Below are 17,827 nucleotides of genomic sequence, written 5' to 3'. Positions count from 1 at the left end.
GACATAACTTCCAGCATTACAGCAACTTACAAGCCACCACAGTACAACAAACTAACAGACAGTGGTGGTTAGTATTTAGCAGAATACTAGAACGGAGAATTCAAGAAGCAACAAAAAACATTTCACAGTGTTGACTAAGAGATCGGTGTAGAGTTTGTTCGCCCAGGAAGCAAAAGTAAAAAATAGCTGCATTTGCCTTTTTGCAAATGGCAATTTGAGATGAAAAAAGATGTTAGTTCTTATGGAATTTGTATGGAGAAATTATATTCAAATCTTTTCAAAACTCCAAATCCTTGGGCTTAAATGGAAAACTAGATAAAGCAGTATATCTTTGCTACTGAAATGCAGTGTAAGAATAACTTCTATATTTATTCTTTCAGTTATAGATGAAGCAACTTGCAAAATAATCCCAAGATATGAAGCAAGAAGACTAATATTTAGACATAGTATTTTTGCCTCCGTATCCATCAACGTGACTTCTTCCTGTTCCACATTTCTATCCTGCACTGAATATTGGCAAACCAAGGCTGCAGGAACAAACAAGTGCTTCCCATAATCACTTATTAAAATGGGAGTGTTAGGGATCGCACACATCTCCTCTGGTCACATGGGGTGCGGGGGAGCATACCAGGCAGTGCTGCTTGTCTTCCTTCTGCTCCCATGCCCAATTCTCCAATACACAGAACCAAATGAATTCTCCAATGATTCTATTCTCTGGGCCTGGAATTCCCCTGTGGAATTTTGTACTGATAGATATAATATATCCCTAGATTTGAAATTCTTTCCCATGATAGGAAGTCCCAGAAAACAGGCAACCGGGCAAAGGCTTGTAATATTTTATCCTACTCAGCTTGGCCTCTACCCTTTTATAAACGAACAAACAGGCGTGTGTGTGAATGGCGGCCTCCCCCAGTTGGGAAATTTAAAAGATCATTTGACCAAAGCAGAGAGAGACATTCTCTCTACTGTAAGTGCAAACCAGACAGGCTTGGCTGTCATTGACTGGGAGGAATGGCGGCTCCTATGGGATAGGAACTGGAAGCCAAAAAACATCTACTGGGATCTATCTATTGACTTGGTTAAACAAAGCAGTCCACTTCTTAGTACCTCTAGGGCCACCAACCTGGCCAAAGAGGATTTTGAAAGGTCAGGGAAGGCGTTTTTTCTTATGACTATACTATTGGCACGACGACTTCGTCCACATTTTCTATGGGGGTTTTATCTTTACCCTGAGTGTTACAACCATGGTTCTACGAAATCCAATTTCGATGTAAGTTGCAAGGAAAGCGATAAGAAGAGAAACGACCAGCTCTTCTGGTTGTGGAAGGAAAGCACCGCCTTTTTTCCAAACATGTATTTGCACTCTCGCCTCAATTCTACTCCCCTCGCTGCGCTCTTTGTCCGGAACCGTGTTCAGGAAGCCCATAGGCTTTCTCGTTTACATAGCATAAATTTCCCAGTTCCGATTTATTTTTATGCCCGTCCAGTTTTTGCTGATGAGCCTACCAAATACCTTTCTCAAGTAAGTCAATCAAGGGTGGATGGGTGGGGGGAGTTTATACAATAGTGTCCACAAGTAACATGAATGAAATGTAGCATGAAAGAAAGATTTTGAAAGAAAGATTGTGCATTTTTTATGTTATCACAAAATCTTAGCATCTGTGAAAAATTAGGGAGCAGAGGTAATATGTTAACTTAACCCTTCTCACCACCACCCTGTCCCTGTGCCCCCCACCCCCCCACCCCCCCACCCCCGGCTTTCATCCATCCTTAAGACAGCAATATAGAGTGTGTTTTTGTTAATCATGGAGCAATGGTTGTGTTAGGAGCAGGAGCAAACTGGGGGAATCATGGAATTAGGAGTCTCGGATCAACACACTTGCTTCATGTTACTGCACTTCCATTTGGGATAAAAATGCTTGCTTTGGTGTTGCTGCACTGGATATCATTTTATTGTTATCTGCTAACTCTTTGTATTTCTTTTGCCAGTATGATCTTCTGAACACACTTGGTGAATGTGTTGCTTTGGGTGTCTCTGGGATTGTGTTCTGGGGAAATGTCAATTTGACCGGAAGTCAGGTGAGTTGAATTCATGGAAAATAGAGAAAGCCCACTTCGGTCTTCATGGTCCTTGAGGAGTGCCATCGGTGGTCCAGTGCTCAATGTGTCAACGGCGAGGTTTAAGGGCACTTCCAGGTGCCTTGGAAGAAAAACAGCAAGCTACTTCTAACAAAAGTGGCCATTAGAAACTTTAGGGAGCATAGCTCAATTCTGACACACAGGGGATCGCCATAAATTATAATAGGATCGATAGCAGGTTTTTGTTTTTCTCCTAAATTCTCAATTTTTAATGGTATTAAAATGCTTGGCATATAGTAGTAGATGCTCAATTTAGAGTAAAATCAATTTTCATTTGTGTGGTAATGCTTTTATTTTTAATTGCTTTTATTTATTTATTTTTTAAAAATCATTTTATTGGGCGCTCGTACAGATTTTATCACAATCCATGCAAACATCCATTGTGTTGAGCTCATTCATACATTTGTTGCCATCATTTTCAAAACATTTTCTTTCTACTTGAGCCCTTGGTATCAGCTCCTCATTTTTTCCCACTGCTGTCTCCCACTCACCCTCCCTCATGAACCCTTGATAATTTATAAATTATTATTTTTCCATGTCTTATAGTGACCAATGTCTCCCTTTACCCACTTTTGTGTTGTTCATCCCCATGAGAGCTGGTTATATGTAGATCATTGTGATCAGTTCCCCTTTTCTCCCCCACCTTCCCCTTCCCCTCCTGGGTATTGCTACTCTCATTATTGGTCCTGAGGGGTTTATCTGCCCTGGATTCCCTGTGTTTCCAGCTCTTAGCCCAATTCTAACTAACATATCCGGCTAAACCAGAGCATGTAAACAGGTACAGATAATAGCTGGGTAATGTTTTAAAGCAGAGAATACTGTCTTTGCCTTCCCTAGATGGAGCAAAAATGTAAGATTAATTGAAATCCTCTGTCTTGGAACAAGAAAAACACAAGGCTACAATCTTTTCCTTCTGGCATAAAATTGATTGTTTTTTCTGCTCAAAATAGCTCTACTAGTCAGTGGGTATTCACTCAATCTCTCACACACTGAGTGACAGTATTGAATATCTTTCTAAGATAAGCATTATTTTGGTCATTCACTGACTGCTCACTGCAGGACTAATTAAGCATAGACCTAATCAGCCTTCCACCTGATTTGTATAGCTGTGTGCTAACAAGGACTTTTTTTTTTAAGTGGTTTAAAACAAAAGGATTAGTATTTCAGAATTGAAAATCTTGCCAAAGTTACATTTCATTTTCTATCAACAAATTTCCTTGGAACATAACCATGCTCATTTATTTAGGGAATATGAGGAAAAGTGAAGAAAAAAAAAAGGGGTGGCTACTTTTTCACTAAAAGACAAAGTTGAGTAGTTACAGCAAAGACTAAATGGGGGCCAAGGTCTAAACTGTTGACTATCAGACCCTTTCATGAAATGTGTGCTCCCTTCTGGCCTATTAATTTCCTATTTTGATTACTTGTCAGCTAATTGATGGATTGTCAGAAAAAAACAGGGTTAGTAAAAAAAGTGTTGGGTTCCAGTTGATAAATACATAGATTTAGTCAAAATAAAATAAAATACAACTTCAGCATATTTCTGCAATCAGCAGATGACAGTGTAGAAGGTCTCTGAATAATACACTGGTGTTCATCTCATTGGCATGGCTTTTAAAAAAGGCCCATTCAAAACTGGTTTCAAAGGCCATATGCTGCTAGGCTAGTTAAGTTCAAGGTGAAGAATTTAAGTTCAGAAGAGTATGCTGACTGTTTTCCAGGATGCCAAAGGGCATAATCTTGGTAGGATTTGTCAAAGGAAAGAGGGTGATAATGAGGGCATATTTTGAATAAGTTTAAAGAAAATGGAAAGTTGCATGGGTGAGAAAAAAGAAAGGGAATTTGTACTGAGGAATTTTTATTTCCTCATCATGACAATGCACCTGCAAGGTCTAGGAGGGGCTGTTCTATTAATATTTGTTGAGAAACCTTTCCCCTCTACCTCACAGCCCTTATATGGCCCCTAAAGTCTTCTTTTGTGCCCCAAACTGAAAGAATATTCCACAGGAACGTGACAATTTAATTCCTGCAAAAACTGTCAGTTTGATGTAGTACACAATTCAGACAGTGCACAATTCATTGGCAGGGGGCATGGGGGGGTTGGTTAGATAGATGCAAACAGTGCCTTCAGAAGTATATAGACCTAGGTGAAGGATATGTCTAGAAACAAAAGATTTCCATTTTGATTTTGTTTTTTTAATAAAGGTTTCCATGATTTTGTCGCAATTATTTTTTTTTTACTTTCCTTGATGTGTTTTTTAGAGGGTTGCATTGGCATGTAATTCGCATATCTACACTTCAATGATTCAGTCATATTAAAAGAGTTGTATGAACATCACTACAATCAGTTCTAGGACATTGACTTCCTTCTCGTACCTGATTGATATTAGCTCTCTATTTCCCTCACACCTTCCCTCCAGCTCCCCTCTTCACTGGAATCAACTCAATGCTGACCCATAGTGACCCCAGGTTGGTTTTCTGACACTGTAAGAGTTCATGGGAGCAGAAACTCCAGTCTTCCTCCCACAGAGGTGCTGGTGGCTTTGAACTGCCAACCATTGGGATGGAAGCCCACCGCATAACCACTGCACCACCAGAGCTCTGGCAACCCCTACTCCCTGCCCAAGTAAACCTTTAATCCAGTTATTGTTTCTATAGATGTACCTATCCTGGATTTCATATCTTGTAAGCCCTCATGTATTAATGAGCAAAACAAGTCCTTTTGCTGTAGAAGGATAATCTCATAATTGCAACATATGTGGATATAATATGCCAGGAGTAATGAGTACTGTGAGGATCAATGAAGCCATGTAGGCAGGATGGAGAGTGGCGGGATGGGGCTGTTTGGATGAGATAGTCATAGACAATCTCTGTTTGCAAGTACTTAAAGGAAGTAAGGGAGTGAGACTTGAGGGATTTTCAAGAAAAAATGGGAAGGTCATTGTGACTGGGATGCCACCAGGGGGAGGGTGATAAGGAGTGTGGGCAGTGAGGGCAGAGGATCAGCTGCAGAGCTTCTGCATTTGATCTGCAGAGCTTCTGCATCTGAAAATGTGGCATTTTCTCATGTGAGAAGCTACTAACTGGGGCTTTGGGGCAGATGAGTGGGTGTACCCGACCATGATTTTAGAATCACTTAGGTGAGTTGAGAATAGATTGGAAAAGGCAAGGATAGGATCAGGAAGAAGTGACTACTGGTGATGTCTGGAAGCACAGGGTTATTGGTGGTTGTGCAGATGTGTGTTTGGATTTTGAATATAATCTGATAGTAAAGCTGGGGAATTTATTTTAGGGAAGGTTTGGAGGAGTGCTTAAGATGACTCATAACCTTTTAGTTTAAAGATACTCTCATTAGGAAAAAAGAGACTAGGAAACTGGTTTTTATACGGGCATTGTGGGGAATGGGGATTATCAGGATTTAGATATTGAAACTACGCTGTTTATTTCCTAAGGGAAAGGAATGGAACCACCTACTTTTCCTTCCCATTGTCTTATATTTTGTAGTATCCATTCTAAATAAAACTATAAATAAACTCCATTAGGAAAAAAATGTCCATTTTATTTGGTATTCATTCTCTCCTGTTACATGTTATTAGCATAAAAGACCTTTCACTATTATAACCTAATGCTTTTTCTCCCTCTTTTATTTTCACCCTTATATCAATTCTCCTTATCAGATCTTCACCCAAGGGCTTCAGACCTTCTAGACAATGCAAGAGTAATTCAGTACTATCAGTACATGGATAGTACTGAATTGGAGTTGAACTTTTCCTTCTCCAAGGGGCATGGGAACAGTAGTGACTCCTGAGATATTGGAGATGTCTAATGAAGCTCCTTTTCCAGAGTTGGGATCTATACAGAGTAGAATTTCTACTCAAAGAGCAAAAGGGACCTTGGAAAGATCTGTTATTCCTTCAGATCGAATAGCCCATATTCTTCATTAAAATGAAAAACAATCCCAATCTAGAGTGATTGACAGAACAGAGTGAGGAGCCCTGTTGGTGCAGTGTGTCCACCTTGGACTGCTGTCCTCAAGGTCAGCAGTTAAAACCACCAGGCACACTAAGAGAGAAAGATGGGCCTTTCTTCTTCTGTAAAGTGTTTCAGTCGGATAAAAAAACAAAACAAAACAAAAAACTCCCACAACTGGAAAGTTACTTATTAGGCAAAGTATTTTGCAAGTGCACTCTATAATGACCTTGGGCCACCAGGAGCATTTTCACTGAATATCATTTTTAAAATTCCCATATGATTGAAGTATAGAGATTTGATGATATATATGTGCTCTTAAAATTAAATTAATTTTTATTTTGCTTTAAAAAGCAGTACAGTCTTTTCTTATTTCTGTGCATGAAATAGTAAATGTAATGAGACAGCAATGGACTAATGGCTTCTTGAAGGGAAGGCGGCAGGGAAGGAAGGTTGCAGGGAATTGGGGAGCTGATAGCAATGAGTCCAAGAAAGAAGAAAATGTTCTCAAATTGATTATGCTAATGATTGTATAACTACTTGATGTATTGCAATGATTGTATTCAATGATTGTATTTTATCATACAATGATTGTATAGCTCTACTTCATGTATTGCAATGATTGTCTTCAATGATTGTATTGTATCATACATGGATTATTATGCACTAATACAATGGGGGTTGTGGGTGGAGATCTAGTCTTGGAAACCCACAGGGGCAGTTCCACCCTGTCAACCAGGGTTGTTAGGAGTCGACCTGGACTGTATGGCAGTGAGTTCTTCAGTGTATGGGCCAGAGTGGAACTTCCAAGGATCCCAACGGTGTCCAGCTTTAGGGAAACAGAATATCAGCACTCACCTTTGGTTAACATCCCTCTGCTTAACCACTGCAAACCCAGTGCTCCTTCACTTAAAGACCTTCACAGACAACAACACTCTTGTGAACTCATTCAAGGTAATCTGAGCCCTCCCTACCTATCCGGTATTATACTATTGTTTGGTTTGATCACCAATGAAAAGAAATGACAGGAAATAGAACTACAGAGTAAGGTGTGTAGTGTTTAGTAAAATGTTTTCTATCAGGAAACTATTTAACATCAACAATAACCTCTCAACTAACAAAAAAAATTTGTTTTCTCAAATCCATCAACTTCTTTCTCAAGGGTCCTATTAACTCTATGATGGAACCATTTATATATTTTATAAATCACTTTTTTTTGAGGTGAGAACTCTTGTAGGGAATGAGTCAGGAATTTTCAATGGCTGGGATGATGTAACATATATGTATCAAATTTCTTTTTGAAAGGCACTTTAATGTTAGACTCATCACAGACACTTGCAGGTCATCTTCAGCATTTATTCAGAGGCAGTCTTCCAATTTTTATTTTGAATATTTTCTGCTTGGAATTGTGTTTTTCAGGGACTCTATTCAATAAACTTCTTCTATCTCTCCCAACTTATGGTCATTCTAAAGGCTAGTCATTATCTACCCCTTTTTTCTATGTCATTTGTGATCAATAGAGTCATGAATCACTTGTCATGTTTCTGTATTTTGCTGACAACTTGAAAAGCTAGTTATTGCAGAGTTACTGGCAAGGACTGCAATTGAAATAAAACAATTGTTTACAAAAGTAAGCCAACTGTTCCCTTCCATCCCACTCTATCCAGAAGTGTGCTGGGGTCAGCTACTACTGGTCCCAGATCAAGAGAGTTAGTTGTTAAAATATCATGACTTTTTGAGCTAATTGTTGAAAATAGCCACTACAAGACATTAAATTATAAAACCTTTGTAAATAATTTATATTCAAAACAAAGGTAATACATACTCAGATATCACTTAATTATCTAGTTCAGTTTAACTCTTATTTTCTATGTTTATTTATATCTAAAGAATTTTCAGAGTGAAAATACTGTGTCATGGTGTGTGTTACTGCACACCATAGAGTCATATCATGTAATTGTGTAACACTCATTTTCCAATTATTCATTCACTAATCTGAGTATAGGTACTGACCATAGTAGGAATACTTGTACCATGGAAATTGAGGTATATTGTAAATAAGGCCTTGTCGTTTGTAGAGGAAGTTGTTAGTTCTTTCCATAGACCACATCTTGGATAAGCTAATGAGTCTCAAACCACTCTCATCTATTTATTCCTCTTTTTGCCTAACACTTACTGCCAGGGAGCTGGGGAGGCAGCTGCGATCTGATGCAGTCCTCATATGTTCTTGCTAATATAGAAGAATATTGATGAAATTTGTGTTTTTATACAGGCATAAAAATAAGACACTCACAAGGAAATATTTCTGACATAATTGCTATTGCAGATAATTAAAATAGGGAGACATGAGAGAGAAAAAAGAAAATAAAAATTAAGAAAATAAAACAAAATAGAGACACATGAGAGTGAATAGGAAAGGTATCTGAGGGGGTCACTGTCTAATTAAATATGAGATCTGAATGATAAGTTGGAAAAGAGTGATACTAAAAATCAGAAGAGAGAACATTCCAACTAGAGGGAACAGTAAGGGGCTTAGGTTTGAAATTGACCTTGCCAAAATCTTGAAACAATCATTGTGTCTGAGGTAGAGGAGACAACGAGGGTTGTACCAATGACAGGAATCTTTACACCTTGTTTGGCTGTATATCAGTCAAGGCAGGACATTTTGATTCTGGACACCATTCAAAGCCATTGCAGAGTTATGAAGAGGGGTAGTATATTCATTTTCTATTCCAGCCAAACAAATTTAGCAAATTAAATAACACAAATTTGTTGTCTCACAACTCTGCAGGTCAGAAGGCCAACACAAGTCTTTTCAGATTCTTATCAAGATGTTGGCAAAGCTTCATTCCTTGTTTATATGGTTGACAGAACTGATTTCCCGTGGCTGTGGCAACTCATTCTTCATTTCCTGATGGGTTTTCAGCTGAGTGGCAACAAGCTTTTCTTTTCCATTCCAGTGTAATCTTTCCAGCTTTTAGAGGCCACTAGTTTCCTTCTTCTATCTTCAAAGCTGGCCGTGGCAGGTTGAGGCCCTCTAGGATTTGAATCTCACTCCCTTCTTCTTCCATTGCCTCTTCTAACCCAGCTGGGAAGCAACATAGTCCTGTAAGGACTCCAATGATTAGATCAACCCACCTAGATACTTCAGGGTCATTTTGTTAATCTCTCAAGTCTTTAAAGTCTCTCTTGCTGAGTAAGGTAAACATGCTCATTGTTTCATGAGGATTAGGGCATAGGTATCTTTGGGTAACATTTTGCTTAGCACCAAAGGCCTTATCTCAAGGAAGGTAATGAGAAACAAGTTGAAGACCAAGATGCCAAGATTCCTTGACTTTTTCAGCCAGCTTATCACTGCCATTTTCTCTAGGCGCTGAAGGATGTGCACCATCATCTCAGTCAAAGGATTGTTGATCATCAGAGAAAGTGAATACCATTGATGATTTTAGAGGCTGGTGCATCTAGGTTTTAGGATGCTGCAGCTTCAAGTTGAGCCATTTCAGCCAGTCACCACCTAAAGCAGAGTCTGAGTGTACTCATAAATAAGTGTGCCTCTGAGCAGGCTGTCAACATTCTTCCATAATTTTACATATAAATAATACTTAATATAACGTATGCCCAGTTGAACTGTTTCATTATATGGAGCTAGTAGTTTAGAAACCATTGATTCTGATGCTGTGTAAACTTATCTAACAAAAATGATGCTTATTATATTTATTTATTCTTTATTGATGGCTAACTGATGATATTATTAGTTCTCTGCTAAGCATTTTTTTTATAAATAAGATTCCTCCCTGTCCCATCTTTATAACAACCAAAATGAGGCAGGTGCTATAGTGAACCTTGTGTCACAGATGAAGCTGAATCCTAGCAAGGTTAATTTCCCCAAGGTCACCTAAGAGGAAACTAAGAATTAGACATACTCAGAGATCCTCGCACTCGCACAGCTTCCAATCCCCAGCGCTGAAACTCCACTCAGGACAATGGGCCTCAGAGCTCGTGCTCTAGTCATTGTACCCCTCATTCAGCGCCTCCTGATGATGATTGATTGAGGAAGGCCTAGCTCCCAGTATCAGAAGCCTCCATTTGTGGGCTGCTCATTCAAAGTCATGGAATGGCAGATGACCCTTTCTTACAAATGTTACAAACAAACCAGTTGGATTAATTTTACTTGACAAGGGTGAAAAGATTAAAATATCTTCAACCTCTTACTCCATCTGTTTTAGTCTTGATTTCTTAAAAGTTGCGTATTGCCCTGAATGAATTCATGTATGAACTAATGTGTCCCTTAATTTCCTGACCTTGTCGTTTCACAGCAAGCCTGTACCACCCTAGCCAATTACCTGACGACTACATTGAATCCTTACGTCATCAACCTCACTTTAGCAGCCAAAATGTGCAGCCAAGTGCTTTGCCAAGGATTAGGAATATGTAAAAGGAAAGACTGGAATTCAAGTGACTATCTTCACCTGAACCCAGATAACTTTGTTATTCAAGCTGGGAACGATGGACAGTTCACAGTAGATGGGAAACCCACCATCAAAGACCTGAAGTATTTTTCTGAAAAATTTAATTGTAGTTGCTATACCTATTCTGATTGTATACTGACGGGTAATATAGGAAACACTAATGTAGACAGTCTTAAAGTGTGCATGTCTAACAATATTTGTATAGGCAACACGGTCACTAAAAAATCTAACTATTACTCCTTTAGAAAGGAAGAGAAACCATTGGCTGCACGGTTGCCATGTGTTCCTGGGGCAAATCGCAGTGGATGTCTCAAGGCCAATTGTTCTGAGAGAGCTGTCTTGACCAATGCTCAAGAAGACTGTCAGGGTCCTGATAGGAAAAACATGTCCCGCCTTCAAAATAAGAAAATTGAAACAACCAATTCAAGTTCAAGTTTGGTGCTTGTTCCTTTTCCTATCCATATATTTTTTGTACTGATGTCCTTATATTTTTTGTATTCAAGCATTTAGGTAACTCAGTTTATTTTGGGGAAGTGATTTGTGCTTATATACTTGAAATTTGTATTTGAGATATACGTAAGTGAAGTTGTCATAGGATTTTGACTCACAGCTCAGAGTCAGAAAAGCATTTTGGCTTTGAGAAAATATTATTTTCCAATGATCCATTTAAACTTGGAATTATTGACAGATAAATAACCTTGACTAGAATTTATAATTTTCAAAATCTTAGTACAGAATTAAATTCCTTGAGAAGTCTTGTAAATTCTTGATTATTAATGTAGCATAGAATTTATTTTGTAAGATGATCGTCTGTTTTGTATATTCTATCAGTTGTGAATTTATAGCAAATATTTCAGAAGCTGTGAATGTATACATTGAACTGAGAGCCCTCGACTATATTTTTGGATTCATAAACAGTGATAACAAGACTTACAGCACTTGGGGATATTATTTTCTTTGGAGAAAATAATTTGAGTAAATCAATTTACAGTAAATGAATGTTTACAAGGAATTCATAATAAAAATGTCAAGAGTGTATTAAAGTGGAAAATCCTGTTTAAACATTAAAATCCTGACGTGCCTTACTCTATCTGAAGTGTGTTTTTTGTTGTTAGGTGCTGCCTAGTCAGTTCTCACTCAGAGAAACATTAGGGGCAACAGAAGGGAATACTGCCTGGTCCTGAGCCAGCCTCACAATTGTGGATTGCAAGGAGGTAGTGAAAGATTTTAAGGTTTAATATTTCCCCTTAATATTGGGGTGATTGGTGGCAAATTCAATAATTGCTCATGTTGCCTCCTGTCACTGCTGCTCAGGACATGGACACTAAGTCATTTGAGAACCCACCCCATCCATCAGGTAATCTGGTTATAGTCGCTCAATAACCTAATAACCTGGTTATAGTCGCTCAATTTCCCTTCCCACATTGTATTGCCATATACCTGGTGGAAACCTTTTTAAAATATCAGTATGTATGTATCCCCTGCAGTCCATTTAAGTGCAGCAGTCTATTTATTTACCCAACTGAACAAGTCTCTTGTTGTTGTTGTGAGGAGGGCAGGGGAGAGAGGGTGAGATGCAGGGGAGACTAGATAAAGAGAGTCCAATGTATGCATGCCAGCTTCACTGATTCAGCTCTGAAGTCCATAAGCACCAATTTGAAGGGAGGCTTTCAGTGGGCTAATTCACTCATGGATTGTTTATAGCTTTGCATAGTATAAACCATGGATAACAACATTGCAAAGAATGTACTATAAAAAGCAATCTAAATGTTTATTGGTACAGAAAAATCTTCCTAGAATTTTATATCTTCTTAAAGTCATCATTAACTGAAGCTGTCATGGTTTGAGGAGCCTAGGGACTCAGTCCATTCTTGTTAGTAATTCAGAACCTCCGGCCACTGTGAGGGAAAAGACTAAGTTTTCTACTTGTGTAAAGAGTTAAAGTCTGGAAGCTATCGAGGCAGTGCTGCCCTGTCCTACAAGGCTGCTGTGATCCAGAAATGACTCCACGGCAGTGAATTTAGGAGTGTGTGTGTATGTGTGTGTATTTCATTATTTTGTAGATACAATTTCACTGCTTAGCTGTCCTCGACCCCATAGTGCTTATTTTAATACACTAAGATAATGTATTTTCTCGTCATTAACTTCTTTTTCATTAAAATGTTATCTGCCCTCTTTGAAGGTGGCTTCTTTGAATTAAACAGTGAAGCGAGTAGGTTTTTTCGTTTGTTTTCCTTTTCTGTGCTCCAGGGCAGGAACTTTGTTTAATGCTTTCAACTTTTCTCCATTATCTGTATCAGGATTTAATTTTTGTAAGACGGAGCTTTCCCCACTTCAGTGAACTCTGAAAGTCTCTAATTGTATGCAGCAAGAATGGGCTTCCACACGAGTATCTGGGATAGCTTTTGTTTAATAATTAAGCCAGTCACAAAATGAGATATAATTGGTTTGGGGGCTAGAAAGAGAATTATATTTCACACAAGGGGTGGATGCATAGAAATAATAACTGATGCAAGGGTTTACAGGGCATTTACCACTGGGTGGTGGGAAATAGGGAGAGTGAATGGATTTTTGTAGTAAACAATTATGGCAGGAGGTTGGAGGGAGCACTAGAAATGACTACACAATTTATTTTACAGGCAACTTAACCATGGGCAGTGGTGCTGTTCTGAAATTGATTGTAGTAGTGATTGTACAATTCTTATAGATATGACTGAAGAATTAAAATATTGGATTGTAGGATAAGTATAGTACGTGCCAATAAAAGTGAAATATATGTGTGTGTGTGTGTGTGTGTGTGTGTATACATACTTACATACACACATAGAGAGTTTAGGCCGGCAATTGTTTAAGAAAGAGATCAAAGAAAAGAAACACAATGTCAAGACAATTATAGACAAAACTCAAGGAAAACATGATAAAACACTCTAGAGGAATCCAGGAAAATAAGACAAGAACAAACTGACAAAACAAATAGAAAATAAAGACCCATAAATCTATAGCAAAATAAATCTATATGATTAAACTTAAAATTTCAGAAGTAGATAATGCATTGTGAAAATAAAAGAATAGAATTTAATCAAAAGAAGACAGAATCAGCAGGATTAAAGAAAAATCTCCTAAAACTAATCTGTTAGGGAAAACCCAAGGAGAAAAAATGGAGAGGAAAAATAACCCACAAAGGAAGCCTAAGAATTATATAGGACACCATCAAGCAGAAGAACATTGGAATTACAGAATAGGAAAATACAAAAAACAACCTCAGAAAATCAAGATTTGTTGAAAAACCTCCTTAATATTGTGAAAAACTAGAAGATACTCATTCAAAATGCTGGATAAACTCCAAACAGGACAGATTTCAAAAGAAAATCACCAAGACAAGCCATAATCAGTCTGAGGACATGGGAAAAACTGAAGACAAGGGATGAATTGTAAGAACAGTTTGGGTAAAATGAAAAGTTACCTGAAAAAGAAATCCAATAGGAGTAAGTTCTTATTTTTTCTGCAGAAACCATGCAGGTAAGAAAACAATGAGATGACATTTGCAAAACCCTGAAAGAAGAAAAAAAACCAAGGAAGAATTTTACATCCAGCAAAACGATCCCTCAAATATAACAAAATTAGTCTCTTTGTAGATAAACCAATAGTAAAGAAATTTGTAAAAATAGATTGACCTAACAAATGATTGTAAAAGGAATCCTGTGGACAGAGAAGCAGCAATGGCAGATAGCAATGTGAGTTTAAAACGCTTTTATCACAACTCAGATATAACATACCCACTGCCACCGAGTCAATACTGAACTCATCATCAACCCTAAAGGACAGGGCAGAATTTCTCTGTGAGTTTCTTAGTCTGTAACTGTTAATGGGGATTTAAAGCCCTGTTTTTCTCCTGTGGAGTGGCTGGTAGTTTAAAATTGTGGACCTTGGAGACCATAGCCCCAAACCACTACACCACAATGGCTCCTTATCCACGATAGAGATGTATGACAAGTAAAACAAACCTGTAAGACTAAAGTAGGGGAACAGAAGTATAAATTTGAAAATGATGGCTGTTGCAAAGCAAAATAGGGAATGTATAGTCAAAGAGCCTCCAAATTCAGAGGAAATCAAGATAATACAAAGATAAAATAACTTTTAAACTTGGAAAAAAATAATTACAGGGTAACCTTAAAGAAAATGACTAGACTGTATAATCAAAGTAAAAATGGGAAAACCATAAGGTTTTTATCCAAAAAGATGATCAGAAATGGAAGGGGGGACTGTAAGTCACTAACTGGAAGGAAGACTTCTAAAGCTGCAGTGGGAAGGCAAATGATCCTCTACACATATATGTATATATATATATATTAAACACTTCTTTAAAATGAGGGATATGGTGTTTAAAATGAAAATGACATACCATTTTTCACTACAGATTTGGCACCAGCTCTACTGGGTATGATAGTACAGTGTTTGTCTGAGTGTGGGGAAATATGCACTTGGAAGAGATATTAACTGCAAAAGCCTTTGGAAGGACAAACATTACTACAAATTAAAATGGATGTTCATTGGCAATATAAACAATGATCATGAAATAGTATGTACACACAGGCAAATGAGAACATACACACATGGCTCACTGCCATGGTATCAATGTTGACTCATGGCATTGAGACTGTAACTGTTTGCTAGAGAAGGCCTCCTTTTTCTCCCGCAGAGCTGCTGGTGGTTTTGAACTGCTGACCATGCTTATGGCAGCCCAACTCATAACCACTTGTAATGCCACCAGTGCTCCATATATGTAAAAAATTCAGAAAAAATGGTTTCACACTGAAAACCTGGAAACAACCTAAATGTCGATTAATCTGAGACATGACATACACTTGTGCATTGGACCACTGTACTGTTATTAAACAGAATGGAGGAATTTGCTAGTAAGGAACTATCTCAGGTATATTGCTGAATAAAGATGGCGAATTACTGAAACCCGTCCTCAGCAGAAAAGGAAATATTTGAAAAACAAACACAAATTATATGTGTTTATATGCTATACTGAGTAGACCTGGTAGTGTAGAGATTAAGCATCAAGCTGCGTTCCACAAGGTCTGCAGTTCAAAAGTCACCTGCTGCTACAAGGTAGAAAGACAAAGCTTTCTACTCAAGTTGATAGTTACAGTCTCAGAAGCTCACAGGAGCAGTTCTACCCTGTCCTAGAGGGTCACTATGAGTTGACATTGACTCGATGGCAGTGAGTTTGGCTTGGCTTTTTATTTTAATGTTTGATCTGCTGTACTGGAAGAACATCATTACACCCTGGTCTTGGTGGTTGCTTCTAGATGGGGAACTGTGAGGGTCTGGAGACCCTCGAGGGGCAGACTTACATTTTACTACAGACCTCCTTGTACTGCTGGAGTTTCCATCTGTGTGCTTGTTATTTTATCAAAATCCAGAGAGGAGAAAGGAAGCCCTCACTGGAGGACCCAGTATTGGCATTTCTGGTCCTCACCTCACCCTGTGTCTCCCCATCCTCCTCTCGGCTCTGCCCACTCTGTGTTCTCCACTTTGACACTGCACCAGACTGAAGGGAGAGCCCTGGACACTCTACTCTCCTCTGTCATCCACTCTCAACCCATCACACCTAGTTCTAGCCACTCCTCTGCACGTCCAGGTTCACTCCGTCCCAAGTTACTCCCCAGCCACCTGAAATACTGTGGAATCTACTGGGATACTCCTCCTCAGGTTAGGGCACCCATTTTTGCCTTCTCTGCACCCAATCCTTTCTCTCCTCAGCAGTCTGAGGTACAAAGAAGAGTGGTATCTATTAAGTGAGACAATCCTTGTACATCCCTCCTAGAGCTGTCATGAGGATGACATTTGTGGAGCCCCTAGAACACAGTAGATGATGTTTGCGGAAAAAGGAGAAAAGAAGGGGAGGAGAGGGGCGGGGCTTGGGAGGAGAGGAGACTCTCCTTCAGTGGCCTTGGTTCCCACTTCTCAGACTTCGGATTGAGAACACATGTGAGCTTCACATGGACATGCTCTCTGTCTCACGTTTCATCATGGTGTTTCCAGCACACGATGTAGCCTCCGCAGAGTCACAATACAAGAGAGCATCAACGAATTCATGGGAGCATTCTCTTATCTTTCATTTCCATTTCCCCTAAACATTTTGCAGACCCCTGGCATAATAAGAAGTTAGTGTTTTAATTTATCATGGCAACAAACTTATGAGGTAATATAAAAAGTCTCATATATAATTCTAACTTATCCCTGGTTTAGGATCAAAAGTTAACTTTTAGTTTGAAGTGCTTCTGACTGTAAAGTTTGCGGTCTCCTGATGTGGAGAAAGAGTAGCTAGAGTCCGAACATTTCCATTTCCTTAATCAATGGTGAAGAAACAAGGGAAGACCATAACCTGTTATTTTAGCACCTCTCATTATTTTGAATAAGTGCAGAGAAACAATATCTGAGGGAAAATAATAAGTAATCAGCCATTTTGTTAAAATTATCTACAAACAAAATTGACATTTCTCTCAGATGGAAATTTTATTAAAACCATCTACAATTTTATTAAAATTATCTACAAACAAAATTGACATTTCTCCCAGATGGAAAGCTACTAAAATTCATGTCTTTGAAGACAATAAACCTCCTTTACAAGGGAGGTTAAGTAAGTAGCAGAGTATGATGGTATCTTACACAGAGAGTTCTTGGTCAGTGAACGTAAAATATGCAGCCTTCCATCCCCAAAGTGCAATGGGTTTGCTTCATATTTTCATCACTAGAGCGATAGTGACTCGCCCAGTGGAGGGGAGCAGACAGAGCAGTGGCTTCAGAATTAGAACTAGGTTTACTAGCTTGGGAATAGTGAACAAAGGGCTTCAAAAGATCTAATACTTATTTCCTCATTGGGAACCTGAGGGTACTAATCCCCCCTTCGTCGAATTTTGCCGTGACACTAAAATGCCAAAATGTGTTAAGCCCACGGAAAGCCCTTAGATGATGGGCTTTTGTTGCTTGGTGTGGTCTGCTGTTGCACCATTTAAGAGATTTGGCTGAAGTTACTGCCGTCATTTAAACCTTTCAAATGGTAACTGAAAAAAATAGACAACAGCACAAATTACACCTTTGAGGAGAACTGTCAATATTACCTGCAGCTTAGAATTTTTAAAAATCATTATTAGGGGCTCATACAACTCTTATCACAATCCATACATACATCAATTGTGTAAAGCACATTTGTACATTCATTGCCCCCATCATTCTCAAAA

The 17,827-nt window shown here is 38.6% G+C and overlaps 1 protein-coding gene across 1 annotated transcript; it reads left to right on the top strand.

Moving 5' to 3' along the window:
* Positions 1–1,351: 1,351 nt before the first annotated feature.
* On the top strand, positions 1,352–15,037 carry LOC115869228 (hyaluronidase PH-20-like). The gene is made up of 4 exons (XM_045288932.1): positions 1,352–1,522; positions 1,990–2,079; positions 10,422–10,657; positions 14,992–15,037. The coding sequence occupies exons 1-4, from the start codon at positions 1,352–1,354 to the stop codon at positions 15,035–15,037; spliced, it is 543 nt and encodes a 180-aa protein (XP_045144867.1).
* The last annotated feature ends 2,790 nt before the right edge of the window (positions 15,038–17,827 follow it).

This window comes from Echinops telfairi, unplaced genomic scaffold, assembly GCF_000313985.2.
Source record: "Echinops telfairi isolate 266 unplaced genomic scaffold, ASM31398v2 ScPeMD7_23;HRSCAF=83, whole genome shotgun sequence".
Lineage (NCBI taxonomy): Eukaryota > Metazoa > Chordata > Mammalia > Afrosoricida > Tenrecidae > Echinops > Echinops telfairi.
This window is presented reverse-complemented; position numbering and strand designations above follow the sequence as displayed.

What these genes read in the sequence shown, in the direction of transcription:
- LOC115869228 (XM_045288932.1), top strand. Translation starts at nt 1,352, where the DNA reads ATGTATTTGCACTCTCGCCTCAATTCTACTCCCCTCGCTGCGCTCTTT. An exon ending in TCAATTTGACCGGAAGTCAG is followed by an intron (nt 2,080 to 10,421) that starts GTGAGTTGAATT and finishes GTCGTTTCACAG; the next exon opens with CAAGCCTGTACCACCCTAGC. An exon ending in CCCACCATCAAAGACCTGAA is followed by an intron (nt 10,658 to 14,991) that starts GTATTTTTCTGA and finishes TTTTCACTACAG; the next exon opens with ATTTGGCACCAGCTCTACTG.